Raw genomic sequence first — 25,048 nt, forward strand, 5'->3', positions numbered from 1 at the left:
TGCATCATACTGAGGTGGTTCTAATATTATGTATCTCTGACGACTAAAATACAGTATTACAAACGTCTTTTGGTAAGATGCAATATAGTTTTACACCACTGCAAACTACACACACAGCAATAGATGTTGTTAAAGTGAGCAATATAATCTTTGTAAGGGATAATTTTGGATACAGCTTTCTTTGAAGTACACAGTATAGTGGCTTTAATTGAAATCAACTTCCTCTGCATTCTTTTGTTACAAAGCTGAAGTAAGGTTCTCATTTCCAGATCCAGTCGAGTGTTAAAAGTCGGCCACTTGTCACGTCCTGTGCCTTGTTTCATTAAGCGCTTCATTTCCCTGAGCGGTCACTGCGACAGATGAGTTCATGAGGGCGTCCTCATAGGAGCAGCTCATTGACCTTTGACATGAACTCCCCTAGGCCAAGGGGCAGCGCGGCCAATTGTTGCACAGTGACTACTCTCAGTAAACTGTCATATGGAAGTTTAATACTATGTCTAATAAATGCATTACAAAATAGTCTGGTCTTATTTTTGCACTGAGATAGCCGGAAGCACGAGTTCAGCAGGAGGGGGTTTACGATTAAACCACTGTCGTCAGATGGATTTGTGCTCAGGCTTCTACCAGGGCAGCTAAAATGAGGACCCTGGTTGCAGCTCATGTGTTGGTTCATTCCAGTTGCTGTCTGAGCACAGGAAGAAGCTGTTGCTTTCGTGTATGAAAGAAACCACTCTGCAAAAATGGTTAGTACACAACCTCTGATACATACACACCGATTAGAACCCTTAGGTGTACATCTCCTATAGAGTTACTTGTATTCATGATTGGGGTCACAGTAACAGTGGTAGTATTGTATTAACATGATCTAATACTGCATGTTTATTAAAATTGAATGGCACAAGTTTGATTCTGTGAAGATACTTTCACGGCATGTTTGGTGTATGCACATGTACGACGCTAGTGTGTGACTTTGCTTATTGTCTGTTTTCTGCTGCCACTGATCAGCAGATTAGTGTTGCTAAAATACCTGTTGATGTCATTGCTCTCTTGTAGGCTCACACGCGTGTTTTCTTAGTTCACGAGCAGCCTTTTAAAAGGCCCCTCCCCTGCAAAAACACATTATACATACATCCGGAAATAGTGATGTGTGGCGGAAATTGCCATTAGATGTGTAATTCATGCGATTTCGCATCATGTGCCCAATGAACAGAGGGAGGGCAAATAAGCCCCCCTCCCCTCTCATGACGACCAGTACACATACCTTTGTACCCGCCAGTTTTAAAGCAAAGAATGCAGCATCTCATTGTTTCCAGATGGGGTTCCTGCATAGCCAATCACAGTTTCTGTTGGTGTAACTGCCCCCCTGTCTCTCGCTCTCACTCCTTTTTTCATTTCAGGCTGCTAAAATCCAAAGTTTGACTGAAGAGGAAAGAGCTCACCTTCTCCCACTGCTGCAGAGCGCCCAATGGGTGGAGGTGGTGGGACGGGATGCCATCTACAAAGAGTTTCTTTTTAAAGATTTTAACCAGGTTCTTTATACGTCACGCATACACACAGTCAATAAGCACGATGATTAAATCAATATCCCCTCACCTAGGCCTTTGGCTTCATGTCCAGAGTGGCACTTCAAGCAGAGAAGATGGACCATCATCCCGAGTGGTTCAATGTTTACAATAAGGTACAGTGTACCCCCACATATTTGCGGTCCAACATTTACCAATTATCATATTTGCAAAATTGTATTAACTCCTAGCTGGGACCATCTTCATTCAACATATTCTGAGCAATATGCCTCATTTAGACAAAGGTAGTGCTTTGCTGCCATCTTGTGGCAGCTTGGTGCCAAGGAACTACATTGAAGTGAGTTGAGGGCCTTCATTTAGACAGAAGTTGTGCTTTGCAGCCATATTGTGTCATCTATAGGGAATTATATCCCTTTTTAGTGGGACGTCAGTTACCCACTTTTGCTATTGGTGGCAGGGATCAGTCCCTATCACACGTGACTACCAGGGGAACACTGTATACAGCAATAGTCACCAAACTGTGAAACTGAGCTATTTTTAAGGTACCGATTATTGTGAAGGGCTACCAGTTTGATATACACTCCTGAAATAACAGATTTGCTGGAATTTCCTTTAATTATGTTGGTATTAATAATCATTTTCATCATGTGAAGACACTGATCACAGATAATATCCATCCATCCATCCACAGGTAGTCCTCATGTGGTCCTTGGGGGCTACCTGGAGCCCGCAGGCACCATTTGGTGACCCCGGGTATACAGAATGTAGCTTGGCTGCAATTAGGGTGGCGAAGGGGTGGAACATCCATCCATCATTTTATATCGCACTTGTCCCTATTAAGGTTGCGGCAAAACTGGAGCCTAACCAAGCTGACTTTGTGCAAGAGGCAGGCTACAGCTTGGACCGGCTTCCAGACCGTTGTAGGGCAAATACCGTAGACAAGCAAGCATTCACGCTCACATTTTTCAAGTAAATTTTTTCTAAGGGTAGTTAATTCAAGATAATTTTGTAGCTAGATTCATACACAATACAAACATACTATAATATTAACACATACGCGAAACAAACAAGAAAGGCAACATTTAGGGTAAGTGTAGGACTTAATATAGGCAGCACAGTGATTGAGTGGTTAACACATCTGCATCACTCTTCCGGGATCTGGGATTCTAATCTCCACTCGTGCCTTCCTATGTGGAGTGTTTGTGTTCTCCTATTGCATGGGCTTCATCCCACAATGGCAAAAACATGCATGAAAGTTTTATTTTAGACTAAATGGTTCATAGGTGTGAATGGTTGCTTGTTTATATGTACACTGTGATTGGCTGGTGACCAATTCAGGATCAAAGTCACTTGCGGTTGGCTTCAGCTCACCTGTGACCCCAATGAGAACACAGTGGTATAGAAAATTATATTACCCAAAGCAGCATATTAAAAGATCACATTTTAGCATGTGCACAGATGGTAATGAATATACTGTATCAAGTGTTGGTTGTTTTTGTACAAGAATTGGAATTTTGAGACATGGCAGATATACAGTATGGTAATATATTAACATTCATAAAACTGATTGTACATATGCAAGACGTGTTAAATGTTACATTTTCATGTGTCCTTTTGCATGTTATGTTAGTGAATAGTGACACAATTGTCCCTGTATTGTGACCACCCAGGTGCAGATCACACTGAGCACACACGACTGTGGAGGGCTCTCCCAGCGCGACATCACTTTGGCCACCTTCATTGACCAAGCCTCTCTGATGTAACCACAAGCTGGAGAACATACGACATACGTTTAGTTTACTTTCATCTCAACACTGTGTGCCTAAAGTACCCAGAGTAACCTTCTGTGGTACTTCCAATTGTGTTGAATAATGCTGTGGCGTGTAAAGTGTCAAATGTGCTTTTACAGGGGTCTGTCGGTGGTTTTGCACACAGTGAGGTAGCTTATAGAAATTCTCATTGTCAAATGTTCATCTTTCAGGAATTAGTTTCATATCTATATACATGTGTGTGTGTGTGCGCGTGTGTGTGTGTGTGTATATATACACACACACACACACACACACAATTCCAGTCATTTTCAATTAAATCTGGCGCACTGTGACAAACGGTCCAAATTCCAAGATTTTAGCTCACAATAATAGACGATCCAGATAATAGGTGTAAGAGGAAAAGAGACAATTTACCACCAATGTTCCCTTACAATTAATTAATTAGTAGTGGGGAAAACACCTAGATATAGTATATTTTGGCTACAAACACCAGTATTGTTTACAACAATCGTGTGTCTTATTTACACTAAAAGTGTCCTGATGCTTTTTTTTTTTTTGTACTCATACTTTCATCCCTTCTTGTTTTTACTAAAATATTCCACCCTCCTCACCAAAAACAAAACAAAACACAGCATATGTATTTTATTGAAAACATATTGTAAGTAAATCTTAACACTAAATCGTTCATAGTTTATGCTGCTTAATTTTGACTTTTTGATTGTAGCAACCATGGGGGCTATTTGATGCAACTTTGATGAATATCACAAGTACATAGTACATTTTAAGTAAATTGTCCTAGTGTAGACAAATCTCAGACCTTCAACCAGATTGATTGATTGTGTGTGTGTGTGTGTGAGAGAGAGAGAGAGAGAGAGAGAATTTGAGATGGCTTGAAGTTGAAGGGCTGACTACAGTGTCCACCCCCAATAAGCGCACTGGACCTTAATGACTTCTGATACATAACAATCCCTGAGGGTGTTAAGAAGAAATAAAAGCAGTATGAACGGAAACCTTTGCTGGCACAGAGGTGAACGCTCATTGTTACCTTGCATCATAAAAAACATCAATTGACATTACAACACACAGTAAGTCAATCATAGAGCGCTGCTATTATTTTTTTTTCAACTGAAGACAGACTTGTGCAATTCAATTGTGAATATTCGTCCTTTGAAGATATATCATTGGTGGGGAGCATTGTTGCCATCGGTTTTTGAAGCAGGAACTATCTGAATCAACATTAAAACCCTGATAGGAGTGCAGCTCAGGCTAGTAAAAACATTCATATCGTCATCTTTTGAAAACTATTCAACATTTGTAAGAATACAAACACCCACTAGCCTGATGATAAGCTATCAATAAACATGATTACATTTTGATAACCATTATTACAGACCAGTCTCCATTCTATCATTTAATAAAAGAAACAGTTATTGCACAAAGAGAGAAACAATGCCATGAATATAAAACATGGTCCTTTGAGTGCAGAGGTGAAAATGTGTTATCTTGTCAATCAATAGCCTTAACCATGGCGGATCGCTACAATTGTTTTCTACATCAAAAGATAACGCAAATGCCCTGACCGTGTTAAAGTTTTACAGGTGTGACTTTTAGAATATAAAAGCAAACAGTTGCTCTGTAGGTTTGCACTGAAAGTAGAAGTACAAAGTGAGGTAGATTGAATTAGGACAATTATTAAAATATGGAAGAAGTCATGCACTTGACTCCAATCGCTTCATTGATCTTTTAAATGTGATTTACCTGTAGTTACAGTGTTGTTATCAAATGGGTAAGACGACCAATATACTGTAGCTGTTAAGCTTTGGGTTACACTAGCTGTTCAATTTCAAGCATTTGTCTGATATAATGGGATGTAAAACACTTCCACATTTGAAATAATTCTCCCCCTGTCTACAAGTCCAACTACAAATGTACAACAAATGCAGAACATTTGAAAGTAATGACATTAAGTGCTATCAAACGAGGCTCTAAAGTGAAAGTAGAGGATGACTGAGTGGTACTATCAGGTGCTTTAAACAGGAACCTGATTTGTTCCTGCCAGCCCATTGCAGTGCTGTTATGTTAAAAATGCGAGAGAACAGTTTTCATGATGTGCAGAACTGGTCTTGTGCAGTTGGATCCTGTTTCACAAGCGCAGCACAACATGAGGCTCTCAGTGGTCTGTGTGTTTTTTTTTGTTTTTGTTTTTTTTTTGCGGAGTCATCAGAGATTGAGAAAATGACAGCAGCAAACTGAAATGTTGCGGCTTTAAAAACATATGTTGCCTATGCAGATTGGCTAATCTTGAAATGAATCTAATGACAAATACATTCACTATATTATGTAAATCTAATCAAACACCAAAACACATTTAAAAGCGAGCCAGTCTTTGAGTGATTTGCCTCTGGGATGATTACAAGGATGTCTTGTGCTTTAAAAATCTTTGCAGGCGTTTTTATCTGCAGCGACGCAGGGTAAGGCAACCATTCAACGATGAACTCTGAGTAATGGGAGGTGATGTGCAAGTTTCCCCATCTGCAGCGAGGTCAGAACAACCCTGATCCTTTTAGTGGGCTTTGCCGTTACCGTTCATGTGGCTGGTGCCCGACTTGGCCACCTCTGTGCTGTAGAGACAGTCCAGGAAGGCTTGGGAGATCTCCGTTACCATGGACCTGTCTGGGATGGACTGGGCCATGCCATAGATCGCTCCCTTGGAACAGAAGGGAAGGACAACAGGAGCACGTCAGCATACTGCTTTAAGTGTCAGCTTATCGCTACTTTTCCTAGAGTACCTTTACACCTGCATATGTTTCAGGAACCATCACATACAGATCAAATCAATTGGATTTTCTCTTGAGGGATTCAAATTACTACAATAAATAAAATCCCTCTGACGTGGAGCTGTCTGAAGAGTCCTCTCACCATTCCTGTGGTTTTCTCTTTGGGGTTCTTCATAATGATGGCAACCTGTTCTCTGACATCACTAACAAAGCGTTCCACAACACCCAGCTGGGTGTGCAGAACTGTGCAACAAATGTGGATGCTGTAAAGAGAGTATAACATGAAAGCTGGTGAGAACTGGACTGTGCACTGTGAACCATGTTGGAGGTGCTGCTATCTGGCTTCTACATTACCTGGATGGATATTGAAGTGTGTTCAGATTCCAGCCCTTTGACGTCAGTGCGTTAGACAGACGGAAAATATCGAAATCATTCGACCCTATTGCCACAACTGACACTTGTGGATCCCCGAACACAAACACACCTTTCATCTTTCTAACCCTGTCAATAAGGAAACAAATATAGCATTTTATTTTAATGTTGTACTATCTGGTGGGGGAATGACTCAAAGCTATCGCATATCCATAACAGTAAAGCTCTTACTCTGTTTTGATTTTGCGTGCTACACGGACGATCTTCCGAGTGGCGTCAACATATCCATTCTCTCCCATATGCATCATGGTCGCCCAGCAGGCCGCAACAATTCCTCCAGGCCTGGAGCCTGCTATGGAGGGCGAGGCATATATTCCACCCTGCCAGTCTGGAGCCACAAAGTACTGATAGTGCCGGTACTTTTTATCACTGTAGAGAATCACTGAAGAACCTTTGGGGGCGTAGCCATACTAGAGAGGAATGTCAAAAAAATAACACCGTTTGCATTCATTTGGAAAATCACACATACAAGAATGTAAAATGCATCTTGTTTGGTTTTGTGCACAATATGGATCAGATCTCGATTAAACTTGCATAACACATAGTTGTTTAATTTAAGACTTTTTTTAAGTATGCATGTCATGGCATGTATTCTAACAAAAATGTATTTGAACAATACAGTGGCTGAAATAAGTATTTAACACATCACCATGTTTCTCACTAAATATACTTCCTAAAGGTGCTATTGACCTGAAAAGTTCACCAAATGTTGGTAACAACCCAAGTAATCCATACATTCAAAGAAAGTAGAACAAATAAGCTAAGAAATTAAGTTGTGTGTAAAGATGTGAAGTGACATAGGGAAAAAGTATTGAACACATGAAGGGAGGTGCAAAAAGGCATGGAAAGCCAAGACAGCACCTGAAATCCGGCAATCAAACAGCAATCCAACCCCTTGTCAGTGCAAATGAATATCAGATGGTTCAGTCCTAATTGATGGCCTACAAAAAGGTCTCATTGACCTTATTGTGTGAGTCAAGACACATCTCATGATGGGTACTAGCAAAGAGCTGTCTCAAGACCATCGCAAACTAATTGTTGCAAAACATAATAATGGCATTGGTTACAGGCGCACATCTCAGTTTCTGAACGTTCCAGTGAGCACGGTTGGGGCCATAATACGTAAGTGGAAAGCCAATCATGGCACCATAAATTGCCTCGATCAGATGCTCTTCACAAGATTTATGACAGAGGAGTGCAAAGAATAATCTGAAGAGTTATCCAAGAGCCAAGGACCACCTATGGAGAGCTTCAAAAAGACCTGGAATTGGCAGGTACTCTTGTCACAAGGTAAACAGTGAGAAATGTACTCCGCCGTCATGGCCTCTATGCACGCTTAACACGCAGGACCTCATTGCTGGAAAAAAGATCTTGTCAAAGCTCGTTTAAAGTTTGTTGAACAACATTTGGACAAGCCAGTTAAATACTGGGAGAAAACAGTCTGGTCGGATGAGAGCCAAATTAAACTGTTTGGATGCCATAATGCACACCACGTTTGGAGTAGAAATGGCACTGCACATCACGCTAAAAACATCATACCAACAGTGAAGTTTGGAGGTGGGAATATGATGGTGTGGGGCTGCTTTGCAGCAAATGGTATTGGTAAATTTCACATTATTGAAGGAAGGATGAATGGAAAAATGTACTGAGACATTCTTGATAAGAACCTGCTGCTATCTACGTCGATGATGACAATGAAACGAGGGTGGACATTTCATCACGATAATGATCCCAAAAACACTGGCAAGGAAACTCTCAATTGGTTTCAAAAAATAAAGCTGCTAGAATGGCCTAGCCAATCACCTGACTTGAATCCAATCGAACATCTATGGAAATAACTGAAACTCAGGGTCCATAAAAGAACCCCACGGAACCTTCAAGATTTGAAGACTGCTTGTGTGGAGGAATGGGCCAAAATCACACCAGCACAATGCATGCGACTAGTTTCTCCATACAGGAGGCGTCTTGAAGCTGTCATTGCAAACAAAGGCGTTTGTACAAAGTATTAAATAAATACCAGTTGGCGTGTTCAATACTTTTTCCCTGTGTCACTTCACATTATTACACAAACTTTGTGATCTTATTTGTTCTACTTTTTTGTATGTATGGATTACTTGGGCTGTTCCCAACATCTGGTGAAATCTTTCTTGTCAATAGCACCTTGGGAAATATATTTAATGAGAAAAATGGTGACGTGTTAAATACTTATTTCAGCCGCTGGACCTGTCCATTCTTAAGCAAAATCCAAGAGGCTGCACAAACGAATAAATGAATACCAATAAATAAGGAGGTAATAATCAGGGTGTCTGCAGGTTCAAGGATGTCAAACTTAAATACTTTTTAATTCCTTTTTAGGGCTACTTCATTGAAATCTCTCATTGTCTATATGTGATCATTACAAGTGGGACATATGGGCTCAATATTATATATCGCAATATATTCATTTTTATCATTCTTTGTACTATGTTTTCTATACAGTGCCGTGAAAAGGTATCGACCCCCTTCTCAAATTCTTACATTTTTCCATCGTTTCCCCACTTTAATGTTTAAGATCATCAAACAAATGTAAATATCAGATAAATATAAACCAAGTGATCTTAAAATGCTGTTTTTAAAATGGTGATTTCATTTCATTTAAAGTTACCTGGTCCTGTGGGATAGTAATTAACCCCCTTGTTAAATCATGAATTAATTGTGGCTAATCACAATTTTCGGGTTAATTTTCACTGATCACACCCAAGCGTGATTACCTTCAGACCTGTTCAATGACGAAATAATTTAAACAGAATATGTCCCGAAAAAAAATCAAGTCAGACAAAAGATTAAAAAAAAAGCTGCAATAAAATGACACGATCCAGAGAATTTCCACAATTTGAGAAATTAAGTAATTGACATCTATCAGTCAATCTATTACAAAATCAATTTCTAAAGCTTTAGGATTCCAGCGAATCATAGGAAGAGCCATTATCTTAACATGAAGAAAACATGGAACAGTGATCGATCTTCCCAGCAGTGGCCGGCCTACAAAGATTACCCAAGAAAACAGCAATGACTCATCCAGGAGGCCACAGAGGAACTCAGGACATCTTCAAAAGAACTGCAGGCCTCCCTTGCCTCAGTTAAGGTCAGTGTTCATGACACAACAATAAGGAAGAGACTGGGCAAAAATGGCAACCATGGCAGAGTTCCAAGGCGAAAACCACTTCTGACCAAAAAGAACAAAGGCTCATCTTAATTTTACAAAAATGTTTTTTAAATAAATAGCCAGCACGGTGGGCGACTGGTTAGAGCATCTGCCTCACAGTTCTGAGGAACGGGGTTCAATCCCCAGCCCCGCCTGTGTGGAGAGTGCATGTTCTCCCCGTGCCTGTGTGGGTTTTCTCCGGGCACTCCGGTTTCCTTCCACATCCCCAAAACATGCATGGTAGGTTAATTGACAACTCTAAATTGTCCGTAGGTGTGAATGTGAGTGCGAATGGATGTTTGTTTGTATGTGCCCTGCTATTGGCTGGCAACCAGTTCATGGTGTACCCCGCCTCCTGCCCGATGTTAGCTGGGATGGGCTCCAGCACCCCCGCCACCCTAGTGAGGAGAAGCGGCTCAGACAATGGATGGATTTTGTACTACAAATTATTTATATTGCTATTGCTCATGGTACAACCGCTGTCCAAAGTCCATGTACAATTGCACAGTTTTTAAATGGCACGTGAATCTTGATATCTTTATCTTGATATCATAAAATTGTGTTTTTTCACCATGTGCTTTATATATCACAGGTAAAGAAGTCTTACCTGAGACAGCTTCTGTGTTCCATAAAATGTATCTGTCTTCCACACATGATTCCTGCCTGACAACTTTTCATTGTTCGAATGATATCAAAGCACATTGGGTGTCATCTCGTCATATTTGTGCGGTGAAACAAGTTGTACCGGTAACAATTCTTCTTCACACTGTGCAAAATCTTCTGCTTCATTGGATGGTTGACCTCTTGTAGCCAAACCACATCCATGTTAATGAAGCTATTTTATTTTGGCACAAAAAACAACCAAAGGGCGAAACATCTGCTCACCTTGTGAGTGTCTGCAGAGATGCTAGTGACACCTTTTACCCTGAAGTCGAACGGTGCGAGTGCGTAGCCAGCCTTAGCCATGAAGACGATCAGAAAACCGCCCAGACAGGCATCCACATGCAATGGCAGGTGGTTGTGCACAGCCAGCTGCAAAATGGGTCAGGGGGAGTTTGAGGGAAATGTGCCGAGTTTCAATACAGAACAGAATTAAAGGAGAAATGCTTCTGACCTTTGCGACTTCCTCAATCGGGTCCATAATCCCGTGTGGAAATTGGGGGGCTGAGCACACAAGCATGGCTGTATTCTTGTTGATGGCTCTCTTCATAGCCTTATTGAAATGAAATGGGAGAAAAATGGATGGAATAACTGTAGAACTAGACAAGTCAAGTCACAAATGCCCCCCACCCTCCTCTCACCTTCACATCAACTTGCATTGTTTTTATATTGAGGGGAATGTGAACAAGCGTCATCCCAAAGTAATGTGCTGCTTTGTCGAAGGCTGCATGGACACTAACTGGCGCGAGACTGCAGGAATCACAAGAAAACACAATGTCAGTCAAGAAATAGCTTTCAAACTGCCAATGCCTTATACACCTGGTTGAGGAAATTGATAACGGTTTATCAATAAACCGTGATAACGTTTCAGATGGTGAGCATGACTGTTTCAAATTGTAATTACTGGTATTGTTACTATATACTCTGGAAAAGGTATTGGCCCCCGTTCTCAAATTCTTATATTTTTGCATAGTTTCCCCACTTTCTTTAAGACCATCTCAATCTCAACTGTTGTGGAATGTCTTTGGATCGTGTCATTTTGTTGCAGCTTGTTTAGATCTTTTGTCCGACTTGATTTTGTCGGGACAGATTCTGTTTAGGTGATTTCTTGATTGAACAGTTTCTGGAGGTAACCAGGCTTGGGTGTGATCTATGAAAATTAACCAAAAATTGTGATTAGCCACAATTAATTCATGATTTAACAAGGGGGGTAATTCACCATTTAAAAACAGCATTATAAGTTCACTTGGGTTGTATTTGTCCGATATTTACATTTGTTTGATGATTTTAAACAAAGTGCAGAAACTATGCAAAAATCTAAGAATTTGACAAGGGGGCCAATACTTTTTCACGGCACTATATATAGTAAGCAGTAGTTAGCGGCGCATGTGATCACCAATGTTATAAACCAATAGCGTACAAGATGTGGGATTGCAATGGTAATGACAGACACACAGAATGTGCCTTGTAAATAGTGCTGGGCGATATATCGAGAATCTCGATCTGGTCGATATTTTATTCATGCTCGATAAGGAAAAAGGGGATCCTCAATTTTATTTTCCATATTTCTTGCTACTTACTCCACGATACTTCCACCAAGATGGGGCCGTCGCTGTCTGAGCTAACTGTTCCGGACAGTTTTGTATTTTTTTTTCTTTTAATTCGCTTTATTTCCAGATCACCGCATTGTATTCGTTCAACATGACGTCATGTGTCTTCTTAATTCTAGACAGATTGGGCATGTTTAAGTGAATTGCTGCCACATAATGGTTACGTGATGAACACCTACAACAGAGCCAAACCATAAGAAATACATTCAAATAAATATTAAAGCCATAATACATTAACGATGTATTGAACAGTATGGAGAATTATTTTTATCCTATTACATAATATACTTCAATAATTGTCCTGTGGCAATGTTTTTGACATAATTTGAAAAATATGAAAAATTACACAAATTGTTCTGGAAGTTTATAGGTTGGTTGCTCTGCAGTCATAGCCATAAATGCAAATTTACTAATAATTGGCATAATGATTTCTTCCGGTGTTTCGGTTTTCAGCCTTGGGTTTCTCATTTTCGTTTTTTTTTTTGTTTTGTTTCTTTTTTTTTTTGTATCGGTCATGAATTTTCGTTTCAGCGCGTCACTAATTTTGAGACTTTTATATTGAAAAGTAATTTGTTTCTTTGTAATGTTTATGATTAGTTAAATAAACGTTCTGCTTTATAATGTGAATCAATTTGGTCTGGTCCATTTTTATACATTTCTCAACTTTAATACAATAAATAGTTGAGTCATATCGAATGTCGAATATCAACATTAGGTGGAAAAAACAATCGTGATATCAAATTTAGCCCATATCACCCAGCACTACTTGTAAGTCAGTGTAATATTGAAATTATTTCAAAGGTTTTAATTGTACACACAGTACTTTTTTTTTTTTAAGCAGAAAATGCAAATTACTTGGAGAAAGGAAATCACTGCTCCATGAAGTCTAATGAAGGTCATCTTACATTTCTGGGTATTTGACACCTCGTTCATACGCCATGTCTCTGTACGCCTTGCAGGCCATCAGTATGCTCTCCGTTCCTCCTGAAGTCACCTAAACAAAAAAAGGCAATAAGCTGCCATTTTATGTCAAAGTCCTGCTTTGTGTTGATCCATGTAACACAGTACATGACGAGAATGATGAATGTGCTTACTGTGCCACACGAGTTGGGTCCACCGTGGAAAAGCGTGCAAGCCATTCTAACGACCTCTGCCTCCATCTTTCTTACACCAGGAAAGATGTCTGGGTGAAGGGGGTTGCTCCATGCAAAATCTCCATACACCTTAGAACAAAAGGAAGTGTGACTTGGACACAGAGAAAATGGTGATTTCTTGTGAGGAATGGCAAGTTGTGAGTAAGCCACCGAAATACGGGTACAATAATTTGGAAATGTTTGCCACAAAGCATAATATGCCTCATGAAAAAACTTCAAAGGATGCACTGCCACCATGAGGTCACATAAGTATGAGCATATCTTCCTCAGCTAGCGTCTATGGAATGTATCTGGATGTGTTTTGCTTTTTGGGGGGGCTTTTTGCTACACTTACTAAAAAAGATGTACCGCCATTATGTATAATGTTACAAAACACAGCAACATATTATGCAAGACCTCAGGTTACCTCACTAGAGCTCACGTTAGCAAGTAAAGGATTTTCTCTGCTTGAGTTTTTGATTTTGTGTGTTTTACTAACAACAATAAATTTCTTTTTAGGGTTACAGCTATCAAATATTTTAGTATTCGAGTATCCTATTAAAATGTTTCTTGAATAATCGGGTATTCGGATAAATTATATATTTGCTTAGTTAAAGAGCAATTATGACTACGAGAAAGAAAATAAGCCATTTCACTTCAAAATGAATGACCAATTGTTTTTTTTAGATCATCAACTGTTTTATTTCTTAAATTCACATTGAGCAGAAAACATTTTTCTTGTCTTAAAATATTTTCAGTTAGGCAATTTCAAAAGCAGACAAAAATACAACAAATTTCAATTTCAACTTAGTATTTTTTCTCTTCGCATTGCTTGTAAGTATAAGAAAAACATAAGGCATTAATCAAAAAAGGCAAAAGGAGCCTCTTGTGCAACTTTACTTCAGCAGCTAGCCTTTTGGGACATGACAAAGTACAGCAGGAGGTTCATGGCTGTGCGTTTAAGAGCTTAGGCCAGTCTAACCAAACTAAAATGAAGACTCCTCCGTAGAAAACACAAATATTACCTTAATAATTTTTGACGAACTTTGCTACTCACAATCATTGTTTTTCCACCTACAATACTTGACTCAAAATGTAGCCACTTGCAGATACGATGCTACTACGCTGGCCATGTTTCTCACAGTGTTTGAATCGCTTAAACTGTCCCTTGACAAATATGGCAAGCACCCTGAATGAAGTCACCTTATAGTCACACACATACTCTACTTGTCACCATTGTAATAAACTGGCCACAAATTTGACGGGAGCCATATTTAATAGAAGCCTTAGCCCTCCGCAGGGCTAACGTTATTGTTAGTATACTGCATTAAAGTGAAACTCACTGATTTGCATGACGTCCATCTTGGCTCTTCCACCTCATTGTGTGTGTCTTTGCTTAAGAGACGTGTCACGTCACCGGTGTTCGCCTCTCTAATCAGTCTGAAATGCTCCCGCATTTTGGGAATTTTTTTCCTCTTTTTTCGCATTTGTCTTCTCTGACGTCGTCGCCATCTTCTCCTTCTTTTGTTGTGTTTAACGGCGGCTTGTGAACTACCGCGTAGTCGCCATTTATTTTGCGCCTACTTCTTTTTACACTTGTGTTACGATAAAGGATTTTAATACATGAGGTTCAACATAAATCACCTTCATATTTATGCAAAGCAAATTTATTTATGTAGCGCATTTCATACACACGGTAACTCAACATGCTTTACATGATTAAAAGCATTTAAAAGCAAAGAAAAAAAACCATCTTATTTAAGACTACTATGTTTTAATGTTACAGTGGTTAACTTTTTTTTTTTTTTTTTACACCTGTATGACCATACGGCATGTAAAATTATACTCAACAAATTGCTTGTAAAGGTAATACAGGGTTTCTTTAGATTTTCACTATTTACAATGGGGTTGCTGTTCCCCACCACAAAGGTTTTCCTTGCTAAGAACTGAGCTCTGCCGACTGTGACAAACATTAAAATGTGACTCCTCAGGCAGCGGAGGCCTTAATGTGCACAGTGATGCATACCTTCACCAGGAGTTTAGTCAGTGCTTCATCACCCCAGTACACTGCGCCTGAAACACAGCCAGTCTGCCACTGCACTTCATCTGCAACAACACATCATCTCTTCAGACCAGCACTCCAGTCGTTTTGAAACAAAATACAATTGATGGCCAAATTAGTAACATTTCTGGGACTTACTCAGAGTTTGGTACTCGATGATCTTGTCTAGGACTTGGCTCTGCGAGAGGCCTTTTGAAGGCAGCTTTTTAGTGTAGCTCATGCCATTCTTCAGAGTGCACAGACTAGCAGACATGTCATCTAAGGCCTTGTTCAGTTGGCTCTGGATCTATCATGAGAGCAGAATTGCATTAGGAACAATGTCTGGGTGCCACAGAGAAAAGGATTTCACAAGAGCAACAGCTGATTTTATATGTTCAGTGTGTGAAAGCTTCATCTCAATTTGTTGTAAAATGACATTGACAAGACGTGGGTGAACGTTATCTCCAGTGCACAATGTTAAGTGTGCCAAACGTTTCCAACTATGCACTCAGTCATCAGCCATGACTCATAAGAGAATCAGAGGATACAGTCAGTCTGCACGTACCGCCCCGCCAACAAAGGGTATTTTTCTGATGAGTCGAAAGCACTGCTTCTTCATTCTGGAAAGGAGACCTAAAACCAAAAAGAACAAGACAAGGAGCTTTAGTGAATGCTGGCACCTCATCGACCACAAACCTTTGACAGATGACTATATGACACATAATTACATGTCAAGAAAAAAAAAAGAAGAAAAAAAAACACTTCAACTGGTTTATTTCTGATCTCTGGTTCAACCCCCACTACAAGAAACTTTCACTCAGCAATACGATGGACAAAATTGAGCTTACTACTGACAAATTAAGGTAAATTTTTAGTCAAAGTCAATGCGAAAGGTACCAGTGAAGGTACAACAGTGACTGCAGTTCTAGCAGCTATTCTTCTAACATCACTTATGTTACGCTGTCCTCACTTTCTTGCTGGAAGAGGAATCCTTTAAGCCAGACTGCTCCCAGTGTGGTGACAAGCGTCACTCCGATGATCTGCCATGGCTCCAAGTCCCTGCAGTGCGAGTTGACCTGCCGCCGGCCCTCCTCCAGGTAGAGGAGCACCATCTGCTTGTACACCTCCAAGGCACTCTGGATTAACATACAGGCACAAACACACACAGAGTTCTGGTTTCAAGGTCACAATGCGCTATCAGAAATATTTGTACAATAGGAGCCCATCCCTGTCCTAAAATTGTAATCTACACGTTTTAGAATTTCAAGGTCACTGTGTGTTCCTTTTCTAAAGCCAAAGCGTTTCCGAAGCGGTAAGAGTCAAAGGTCAGGGGCACAGAAGCAGTACCTTTGAGGGCACAACCCTACTGTGTCCCCCAACGCACAATGATGTACTTTTTTCTAGTAAGTATGATAACGAAAACATCCTCAAAGCCAAATTTCTTTCAAAGAAAGCTTTGTTTTTTTGCCGTATTATTGCATTGCAAGATGCAGAAAGGCAACACAGCCTGTCAGCCAATAAAAGTAACACTAATACAGATCAGAATCATCTTTATTTGCCAAGTATGTCCAAAAAACACACAAGGAATTTGTCTCCGGTAATTGGAGCCGCTCTAGTACGACAACGGACAGTCAATTGACAGAACACTTTTGAGACATAAAGACATTGAGAAAAACCGTCACTGAGCAATAAAGAGTCGCTAGTTATCTGGTAATGCCGGTACAAGATTGAAGACCACTGTCTTAACGTGTTTGAAGATTGGCTCAGAACAGGTTGCGAAATGTCAGTTTGTCACAGGCCTCTCACGGTGGAACCGCTGAAGTCAAAGGCAACTAAGATCATACAATTTGGAATCAGACCAAAAAGTTGCAACCCTGTAGTACAAAGCCCTGTCATGCATGATGTTACACAACACGTCAGGATATCTCGTGCAACTTCTCTTATCTTGGCATTACAACTTTGTGAGTCATCATTGTAGTTTAGATTGGTTTACAGATTTATGTCTGAATATTAACAGTGGTCAACTTATACTTGCAAGACAGTTATAAATTGTTGAACGCTAAAATATTGCCTTGAAGTTAATAAAGATTTTTGTATTGGCGACTATCGGACCTTGGAGTGGATTAATTCTATTGCTGTTATTTCCTATCGGAAAACTACTGTAGAAACTATTTGCTGGTTGACCAGTGTCTTGGATTGTGTTTGATCATACAGTAGATCATACTGTATCTGATTTGTCAATCCAAGTATGATTCGTCATTCATATAAATCAATGCCTACGTCGCCTGCAAATGACTATTCATAGAAATCAAGATAATATTTTATTCATGATAGCTCCATTGCCCTTGATATACACATTTCTTCAATGAACAATCCAGTCATCATACAGTACAAAGAGCTCCAGAAGAGAAAAATGTCTTCCACTCACACAGATTTAAATACTGTACAGGTACATAATGACCCACGAATGTAATGGCTGCTGATGTACTTACATCGCTAGGCATTGTTGACTCGAGAGATCAGTTTTCCCCTCACACAAATAATGTCAGCAGTTTGCGGAGTTGCTAATGGCTGACGCTCCGCTGTATGTTTTTTTTCTCCAGACAGAAGAGCGAGCTAGTTTGTCAGCTGACTCAACTTCTATCACCACAGACTCCTCCCTGCAGTCGTACTGCCAATCAATACATGAAGTCGCCCAACGGCACAGGGAGACTTAATCGACCTGCACAACACCTCAAATCATTCTAAAAGTCAAAAATGACTAATAACAAATGTGAGATTATGTATGCCTTAATTTGTCATTATCTGTAGGGATTTTGTAACACAATAGGTTTGATAGCATGAGTGCTTGTGCATCCACTTCAACTACTAACAGATAGAGGAAAGTTTAAGGGTCAAAAACTTAATTAATCACAAACTGCTCAACAGAAAGAACACTCCACAACGGTGCACTTTGGGCAGGTTGTATAATTATTTTTTACTATCCTAAAGTCAGTGATGCAGCAGGCGGAAGTGGTGACAATTCTGATATTTAAAAGCAGTATTCTGTACATGGAGTTTGAACAAATAAAGAGTAGAGGGATGCCAACAAAATGCTGCTGTCACACATCTGTTGAGATAACAGACAGGTTTGGCAAGATCAGCCGCATCAAGCGGCAGATGAGCTGCTAAAAGGGACCACATGTTGACAAGAGAGTTCACATTGTTTTAGTCAGAGGTGGCAGAAGTACTCACACTCTGTAGTCTATACTGAATTAGAAGTACATATTCTTGTACTGGTAAAAGTACAAATACTAATTCAAGTCATTTAAGTAAAAAAAAGGAAACATTTTGAAATATACTTAAGTACAAAAGTCAAAATTTAATTTATATACAACACCCGTTTAAAATACTTGGCACACGGAAATAAAAACTGCACAAAAAATATTTTTCCTCCTTTATTAAGTCTTTTTCTGTTTTTAAATATGCATATATTGTGAACTAAGTACCAAAAAAAAAGTAAATTAGCTAAAGAGTGGGGTTTTTTTTCACTCTTAGACTGATTATTTTTGATTTATTATTATTAATCAGAAGCTGGTGGTCTTTAGACTAGCACAAAACAATGCATTCGCCACAAATCATTCTTGGCAGCAACACCATCAACCAATTCTCTTAAATAAGCCTGTGGCTGGGGAAATTTTTGCATAATTGAATTTGTTGCCATCGTCGTTAATGCACCCTGGTTCACATTCCTCCATGTCACTGTCAATCAATCAAGCTCTCAACCACGGTTGGCTTGCCCTCTCTTGTTACAGCTTTCATACTGTATGTCGTTCTGTCATCCACGAAAATAAGGAGCAGAAAACAGAGATATCAGTTTTCAAATGTAGGGAGTAAAAGTAAGAAGTTGTCTTAAAAAAATAAATAAATAAATAAACCAACTCAAGTAAAGTACAAATGAAAAATCTACTGATTTGGAGTATTTATTATATTTATATTATTTATTTTGTACTTCATTACTTCCTACCACCCCTCCTTGAGCCGTCACCTTTTCGTGGTGGAGGGGTTTGTGTGTCCCAATGATCCTAGGAGCTAAGTTGTCTGGGGCTTTATGCCCCTGGTAGGGTCACCCATGGCATACAGGTCCGAGGTGAGACAAAGCACGGCTCCAAAAACCTCTATGAATAAGACAAATGGGTATCAGTTTCGCTTGCCCGGACGCGGTCACCGAGGCCCCCCTCTGGACTCAGGCCTACAGGTGGGGTTCAAAGGAGAGTACCTGGTGCACAGCCCGAAAGGAAACGTGGGTCCCCCTTCCCATGGGCTTACCACCTGTGGGAAGGGCCATAGGGGTCTGGTGCAGTGTGAGCTGGGCGGTTGGCCGAAGGCAGGGACCTTGGCGATCCGATCCCCGCCTACAGAAGCTTGCTCTAGGTACGTGAAATGTCACCTCTCTGCCAGGGAAGGAGCCCGAGCTAGTGTGTGAGGTCGAGACATTCCGACTAGATATAGTCGGGCTCACCTCCACACATGGCTTGGCCTCTGGTACGAGTCCTCTTGAGAGGGGCTGGACTCTCTTCCACTATGGAGTTGCCCACGGTGAGAGGCGCCGAGCAAGTGTGGGTAAACTTATTGCCCCTGGCTCGGCGCCTGTACGTTGGGGTTCACCCCGGTGGATGAGAGTATAGCCTCCCTCCGCCTTTGGGTGGGGGGACGGGTCCTGACTGTTGTTTGTGCCTATGCACCAAACAATAGTTCAGAGTACCCACCCTTCTTCGAGTCCTTGGAGGGGGTGCTGGAGAGCGCTCCCGCTGGGAACTCAATCATTCTGCTGGGGGACTTCAATGCTCACGTGGGTAATGACAGTGAGACCTGGAAGGGCGTGATTGGGAGGAACGGCGCCCCCGATAAGAACCCGAGCGGTGTTCTGTTATTGGACTTCTGTGCTCATCACGGATTGTCCATAACGAACACCATGTTCAAGGATAAGGGTGTCCAGACGTGCACTTGGCACCAGGACACCCTAGGTCGCAGTTCGATGATCGACTTTGTGGTCGCGTCATCGGACTTGTGGCCGCATGTGTTGGACACTATGGTGAAGAGAGGGGCGGAGCTGTCAACTGATCACCACCTGGTGGTGAGTTGGCTCCGATGGTGGGGAAGATGCCGGTCTAACCTGGCAGGCCCAAACGTATTGTGAGGGTCTGCTGGGAACGTCTGGCAGAATCCCTTGTCAGAAGGAGTTTCAACTGCCACCTCCGGCAGACTTCACCCACGTCTAGGGGAGTCAGGGGACATTGAGTCAGAGTGGATCAGGTTCTGCGCCTCCATTGCAGAGGGGGCCGACTTGAGTTGTGGCTGTAAAGTAGTCGGTGCCTGTCGTGGCGGCAATACCCAAACTCATTGGTGGACACCAGCGGCGACGGATGCCGTCAACCTGAATAAGGAGTTCTATCGGGCCTTTTTGGCCCGTGGGACTCCTGAGGCAGCTGATGGGTACCGGCTGGCCAAGCGGAATACAGCTTTGGTGGTCGCTGAGGCAAAAACCCGGGCTTGGGAGGCGTTCGGTGAGGCCATGGAGAACGACTTCTGGACAGGTTCGAGGAAATTCTGGACCACCAGCCGCCGTGTCAGGAGGGGGAAGCAGTGTACCATCAACACTGTGTATACTGGGGATGGGGCGCTGCTGACCTCGACTGTGGACCTTGTGAGTCGGTGGGGAGAATACTTCGAAAGTCTCCTCAATTCCACCGACACGCCTTCCCATGAGGAAGCAGAGTCTGGGGTCTCTGAGGCGGGCTCTCCTATCTCTGGGGCTGAGGTCACCGAGGTGGTTAAAAAGCTCCTTGGTGGCAAGGCCCCAGGGGTAGATGAGATTCACACGGAGTTCCTAAAGGCTCTGGATGTTGTGCAGATGTCCTGGTTGACACGCCTCTGCAACATCACGTGGACATCGGGGACAGTGCCTCTGGATTGTGAGACTGGGGTGGTGGTCCCCCTTTTTAAAAAGGGAGAGGATGTGTTCCAACTAAAGGGGGATCACACTCCTCAGCCTCCCTGGTAAGGTCTATTCAGGGGTGCTGGAGAGGAGGGTCCGTCGGGAAGTCGAATCTCAGATTCAGGAGGAGCAGTGTGGTTTTTGTCCTGGCCTTGGAACAATGGACCAGCTCTACACCCTCAGCAGGGTGCATGGGAGTTCGCCCAATCAGTCTACATGTGTTTTGTGGACTTCAAGGCGTTCAACTGAGTCCCTCTGGTGTCCTGTGGGGGGTGCTTCGGGAGTATGGGGTGCTGTTCGGTCCCTGTACGACTGGTGTCAGAGTTTGGTCCGCATTGCCCGCAGTAAAATAGACTAGTTTCCGATAAAGGTTGAACTCCGCCAAGGCTGCTCTTTGTTACCGATTCTGTTCATAACTTTTATGGACAGAATTTCTAGGCGCAGTCGAGGTGTAGAGGGGTCCGGTATGGTGGCCTCAGTATTGCATCTTTGCTTTTTGCAGATGATGGGGTTCTGTTGGCTTCATCAAGCTGTGATCTCCAACTCTCACTGGAGCAGTTCACAGCAGTGTGTGAAGTGGCTGGGATGACAATCAGCACCTCCAAATCTGAGACCATGGCCCTCAGTCGCAAAAGGGTGGAGTGCCCTCTCTGGGTCGGGGATGAGATTCTGCCCCAAGTGGAGGAGTTCAAATATCTTGGGGTCTTGTTCACAAGTGAGGGGAGAAACAAATCAACAACAGAATGACTTCAGAAAAAGAAAATGCGTTCCCAGTCAAAGTCCTGACCTCAAACTGATTGAGATGCTGTGGCATGGTTGAAGCCATGCCACAGCATCTCAATCAGAGAGCTATTCACACCAGACATCCCATCAATCCTGCTGAACTGCAACAGTTTTGTATAGAGGAATGGTCTAAAATTCATCCTGATCGTTTTGCACATCTGATCTGCAACTACAGGAAACGTTTGGTTGAGGTTATTGCTGCCAAAGGAGGGTCAACCAGTTATTAAATCCAAGGGTTTACTTACTTTTTCCTTCTGTCCTATAACTGTTTATTCTCTAGAAAAATAGGAAAAAATAGTTTGTGTTGTATTAGTTGAAGCAGACTATTTATGATTTAGATGGTCAGACCACATTTTATGATCAATTTATACAGAAATTTAAGAAATTCCAAAGGGTTTACATACTTTTGACTCCCACTGTACAAATGTATAATGATCAGGATAAATAAACTAGACTCCAGAATTGTTTTAGCATTATTCCCAAATGTGGGTATATTTGACAAGGTGAAGGACATCAAACCTCTTTGGCCCAAAGGCTGGATGCAGTCCAGGGTGCTGCTCAGTGAGAGCAGCAAGATATTGGGCCTCCAGCTGACGTTACCAAAAAAGAGGTCCAGAACAGAAAAGAAGCAGCTGTCAATCGTTGCTCCTTTAGTATTGGATCAAAACACAGGACTGCTGCCACTCTAAGTAGAACTTCCTCATGAGGCAGATTCGTTGGTTGAAGTTACATGCGCGTCCTACGTCACCGCGGCGGAAACCGAAGTGATCGTCTTGGATTCGGACTCCGCCCAGCGATGAACCACTGGCGATCCTCACTGACTAGACTCTGGCTCCCTTGCGCCCCCAAGAGCTCCTGGCGGCCGCCGTGGCCAATTACAAAAGTTTGCTTCATAACTGGAGCTTGGCTAACAACAGCTTGGTCATATGGGAGGAATCAGAGTAGAGCCGCTGCTCCACAAGACACGTGACAAGGGCAAAGATAATCTAGCTTTTGGATTCATATCTCCCTTCAGTCTCCTCTTCAGGAGGTAAAATTCATGCTCTATTGGGTTAAGGTCCGGTGATTGACTTGGCCAGTCTAAGACTTTCCACTTTTTCCCCCTGATGAAGTCCTTTGTTGTGTTGGGAGTGTTTTGGGTAATCGTCTTCTTGCATGAAGAAGCTAAAAGGCAACACCTGAGCAACTAGAAGCACCCATCTGTCACATGTTCCAATACTTTTGCTCACTTGAAAAGTGTGTAGCTCCAAACAAAAGGTGCTCTGTCCTGAGTTGTTAAAACACATCTAGATGTAAATACCATGAAATAAAAGCTGGAATTCTGAACTTTTGTCTCATCTTCATCTTTTGATCTGAAACCCAAATGTCTTCAATGTACAACAAAAACACAAGAATTGGCCTTGCCGTTCCAATACTTTTGGAGGGGACTGTATACCTAAGACTGCCAGTATTGTCTTACACATTGCTGCTCCCACTCACTTAACAATGTAGACGCCTTTTGTTGGCTCAACGGGGAGGACGGGTTCTCATGGAACCTTGGTTGTTCTCATGCAACCTTGGTTGTTCTCATGGAACCTTGGTTGTTCTCATGCAACCTTGGTTGTTCTCATGGAACCTTGGTTGTTCTCATGGAACCTTGGTTGTTCTCATGGAACCTTGGTTGTCTCTGTTCAGTACTTGTCTCTGTTGTCATGCGTTCATTGTCCTCATTTAACACATACGGTTTCTTCACATCGCTCCCGTGGCCAAAGCTTTGTTTAAAACTTCCTGCAGGCTCATGCTGAACAGGAACTCTCTTTTTAAACTACGGGTGCCACAACAAACGATTGTTAGAATGAATGCATCTTATTACAGAGGAAGGGTCGTCTGTAAAAGACAGCTGTTAACGTTTAAAATGAGAAATACTGGATTGTGCAGTACATGCACTCTACTGTCGTCTTATTATCTTGAGTATGGCAACAGTTCACACAAAGTGTTCGTGCAAACGGTTTCGCAACCAGCCGTAAATCGAACCCTGATACTTTTTCATCACAGTTCACAGCAAAACAAAGCCAGTGGACTTAGAGCATCCTCGAGAGAAAAAATAGATCAGCTCACGAACTCACGTCAATACTGATAAACAAGTCAGCGCTGTACCATCTTGTAACAATTGTCACCGTTGCCAGTGTAAGTGTCTAAATGTGCATAAACAGGCGGAGAAAGAAATACAATTTACCCAGTAACTTACCCAGTAATCCATGTTGTCACGACGTTTTATCAGCGACAACCTTGCTTTTTTTTTGTTTGTTTTTAAAATCCAAGACAAAGGAAAGTGACCTCCAAAGCGCCTGCTTGACGTCTTGGCTCGCTTCTCATCTACATGCTATGCTAATATCCAACACAGCCGCGAGCTAACGCGGATTCGGGAAGGAAGGAACAGCCTGGGCACGCTTTGCGCATGTGCAGACATGACACCGCACTGGATGCACGTTCATCTACGTCAAATTTGCCTCCATGTCGTTTGTAGATCTCGGATTCAGCCAAAAGCATGGATACACTGTTGAACTCGGGACGCTGCATTCTTGTTTACTTTGTCGTCCGTCAGAGAGAACACAGTTTCACCGTTTGAAACATTTTTAAAATCCATGTGATTCTTCTTATGTTGTGATATTGTTTAAATTACTTGATGGGATTATCAGGCATTACAGTAAAGTCATTATTCATTTATTTTGGAGTGAAAAGAGCGCCATTTAAGTATTTTAAGAATTGTTTCTGCAGTCAGCCGTACCGTATTCCTGTGTTTCCCAACCTTCATTGGGCCAAGGCACGTATTTTTACATGAGCGGGGGGGTTTTTTTTATTTTTATTTTTAAAACCTGCACACCAGCACACACAAAAAAAAGCCCAAAAATTAAAAAGTGGAAACGTATTCATGATGTAATTTCTGCCGTCTAGTGGAAGAGCGTTTAATTGTTCTGCCTATCACTCTATGTCGCTGGCATAGATCTAGACGAACAAAGATGCATTTGTTGGAGATAAGCAGTTTTCATGGAGGTGAAATTGGATAATTTCCTGATGATCTGTCACAGCACACGAATGTACCACTGCACGCTGGTCGAGAATCACTGTATAAAGAAATATAGGAATGTTACCAACATTTTCAAACCACCTGTATAT

At 41.7% G+C, this 25,048-nt stretch overlaps 2 protein-coding genes across 3 annotated transcripts; one reads left to right on the forward strand and one right to left on the reverse strand.

Annotated features, from left to right (window-relative positions):
* Window positions 1–652: 652 nt before the first annotated feature.
* Window positions 653–3,845, forward strand: pcbd1 (pterin-4 alpha-carbinolamine dehydratase/dimerization cofactor of hepatocyte nuclear factor 1 alpha). The gene is made up of 4 exons (XM_061689359.1): window positions 653–743; window positions 1,398–1,529; window positions 1,598–1,678; window positions 3,194–3,845. Exons 1-4 carry the CDS (start codon window positions 741–743, stop codon window positions 3,284–3,286), a joined length of 309 nt encoding a protein of 102 aa, XP_061545343.1. The 5' UTR covers window positions 653–740; the 3' UTR covers window positions 3,287–3,845.
* Window positions 3,846–5,463: 1,618 nt separating this feature from the next.
* sgpl1 (sphingosine-1-phosphate lyase 1) lies at window positions 5,464–24,292 on the reverse strand. 2 transcript variants are annotated; one of them, XM_061689356.1, is made up of 14 exons: window positions 24,120–24,292; window positions 16,103–16,268; window positions 15,698–15,765; window positions 15,292–15,439; window positions 15,118–15,197; window positions 13,053–13,181; window positions 12,864–12,952; window positions 10,990–11,098; window positions 10,803–10,901; window positions 10,574–10,720; window positions 6,676–6,914; window positions 6,427–6,573; window positions 6,215–6,335; window positions 5,464–6,002 (listed from the first exon to the last, which is right to left on the reverse strand). In XM_061689356.1, the coding sequence occupies exons 1-14, from the start codon at window positions 24,129–24,131 to the stop codon at window positions 5,859–5,861; spliced, it is 1,698 nt and encodes a 565-aa protein (XP_061545340.1). In that variant the 5' UTR covers window positions 24,132–24,292; the 3' UTR covers window positions 5,464–5,858. The 2 variants fall into 2 exon arrangements, with proteins under 2 accessions (XP_061545340.1, XP_061545341.1); XM_061689357.1 differs by lacking the exon at window positions 24,120–24,292 and adding an exon at window positions 17,625–17,773.
* Window positions 24,293–25,048: the final 756 nt, after the last annotated feature.

The sequence above is a fragment of the Phycodurus eques genome, chromosome 11, assembly GCF_024500275.1.
Source record: "Phycodurus eques isolate BA_2022a chromosome 11, UOR_Pequ_1.1, whole genome shotgun sequence".
Taxonomy (NCBI): Eukaryota; Metazoa; Chordata; class Actinopteri; order Syngnathiformes; family Syngnathidae; genus Phycodurus; species Phycodurus eques.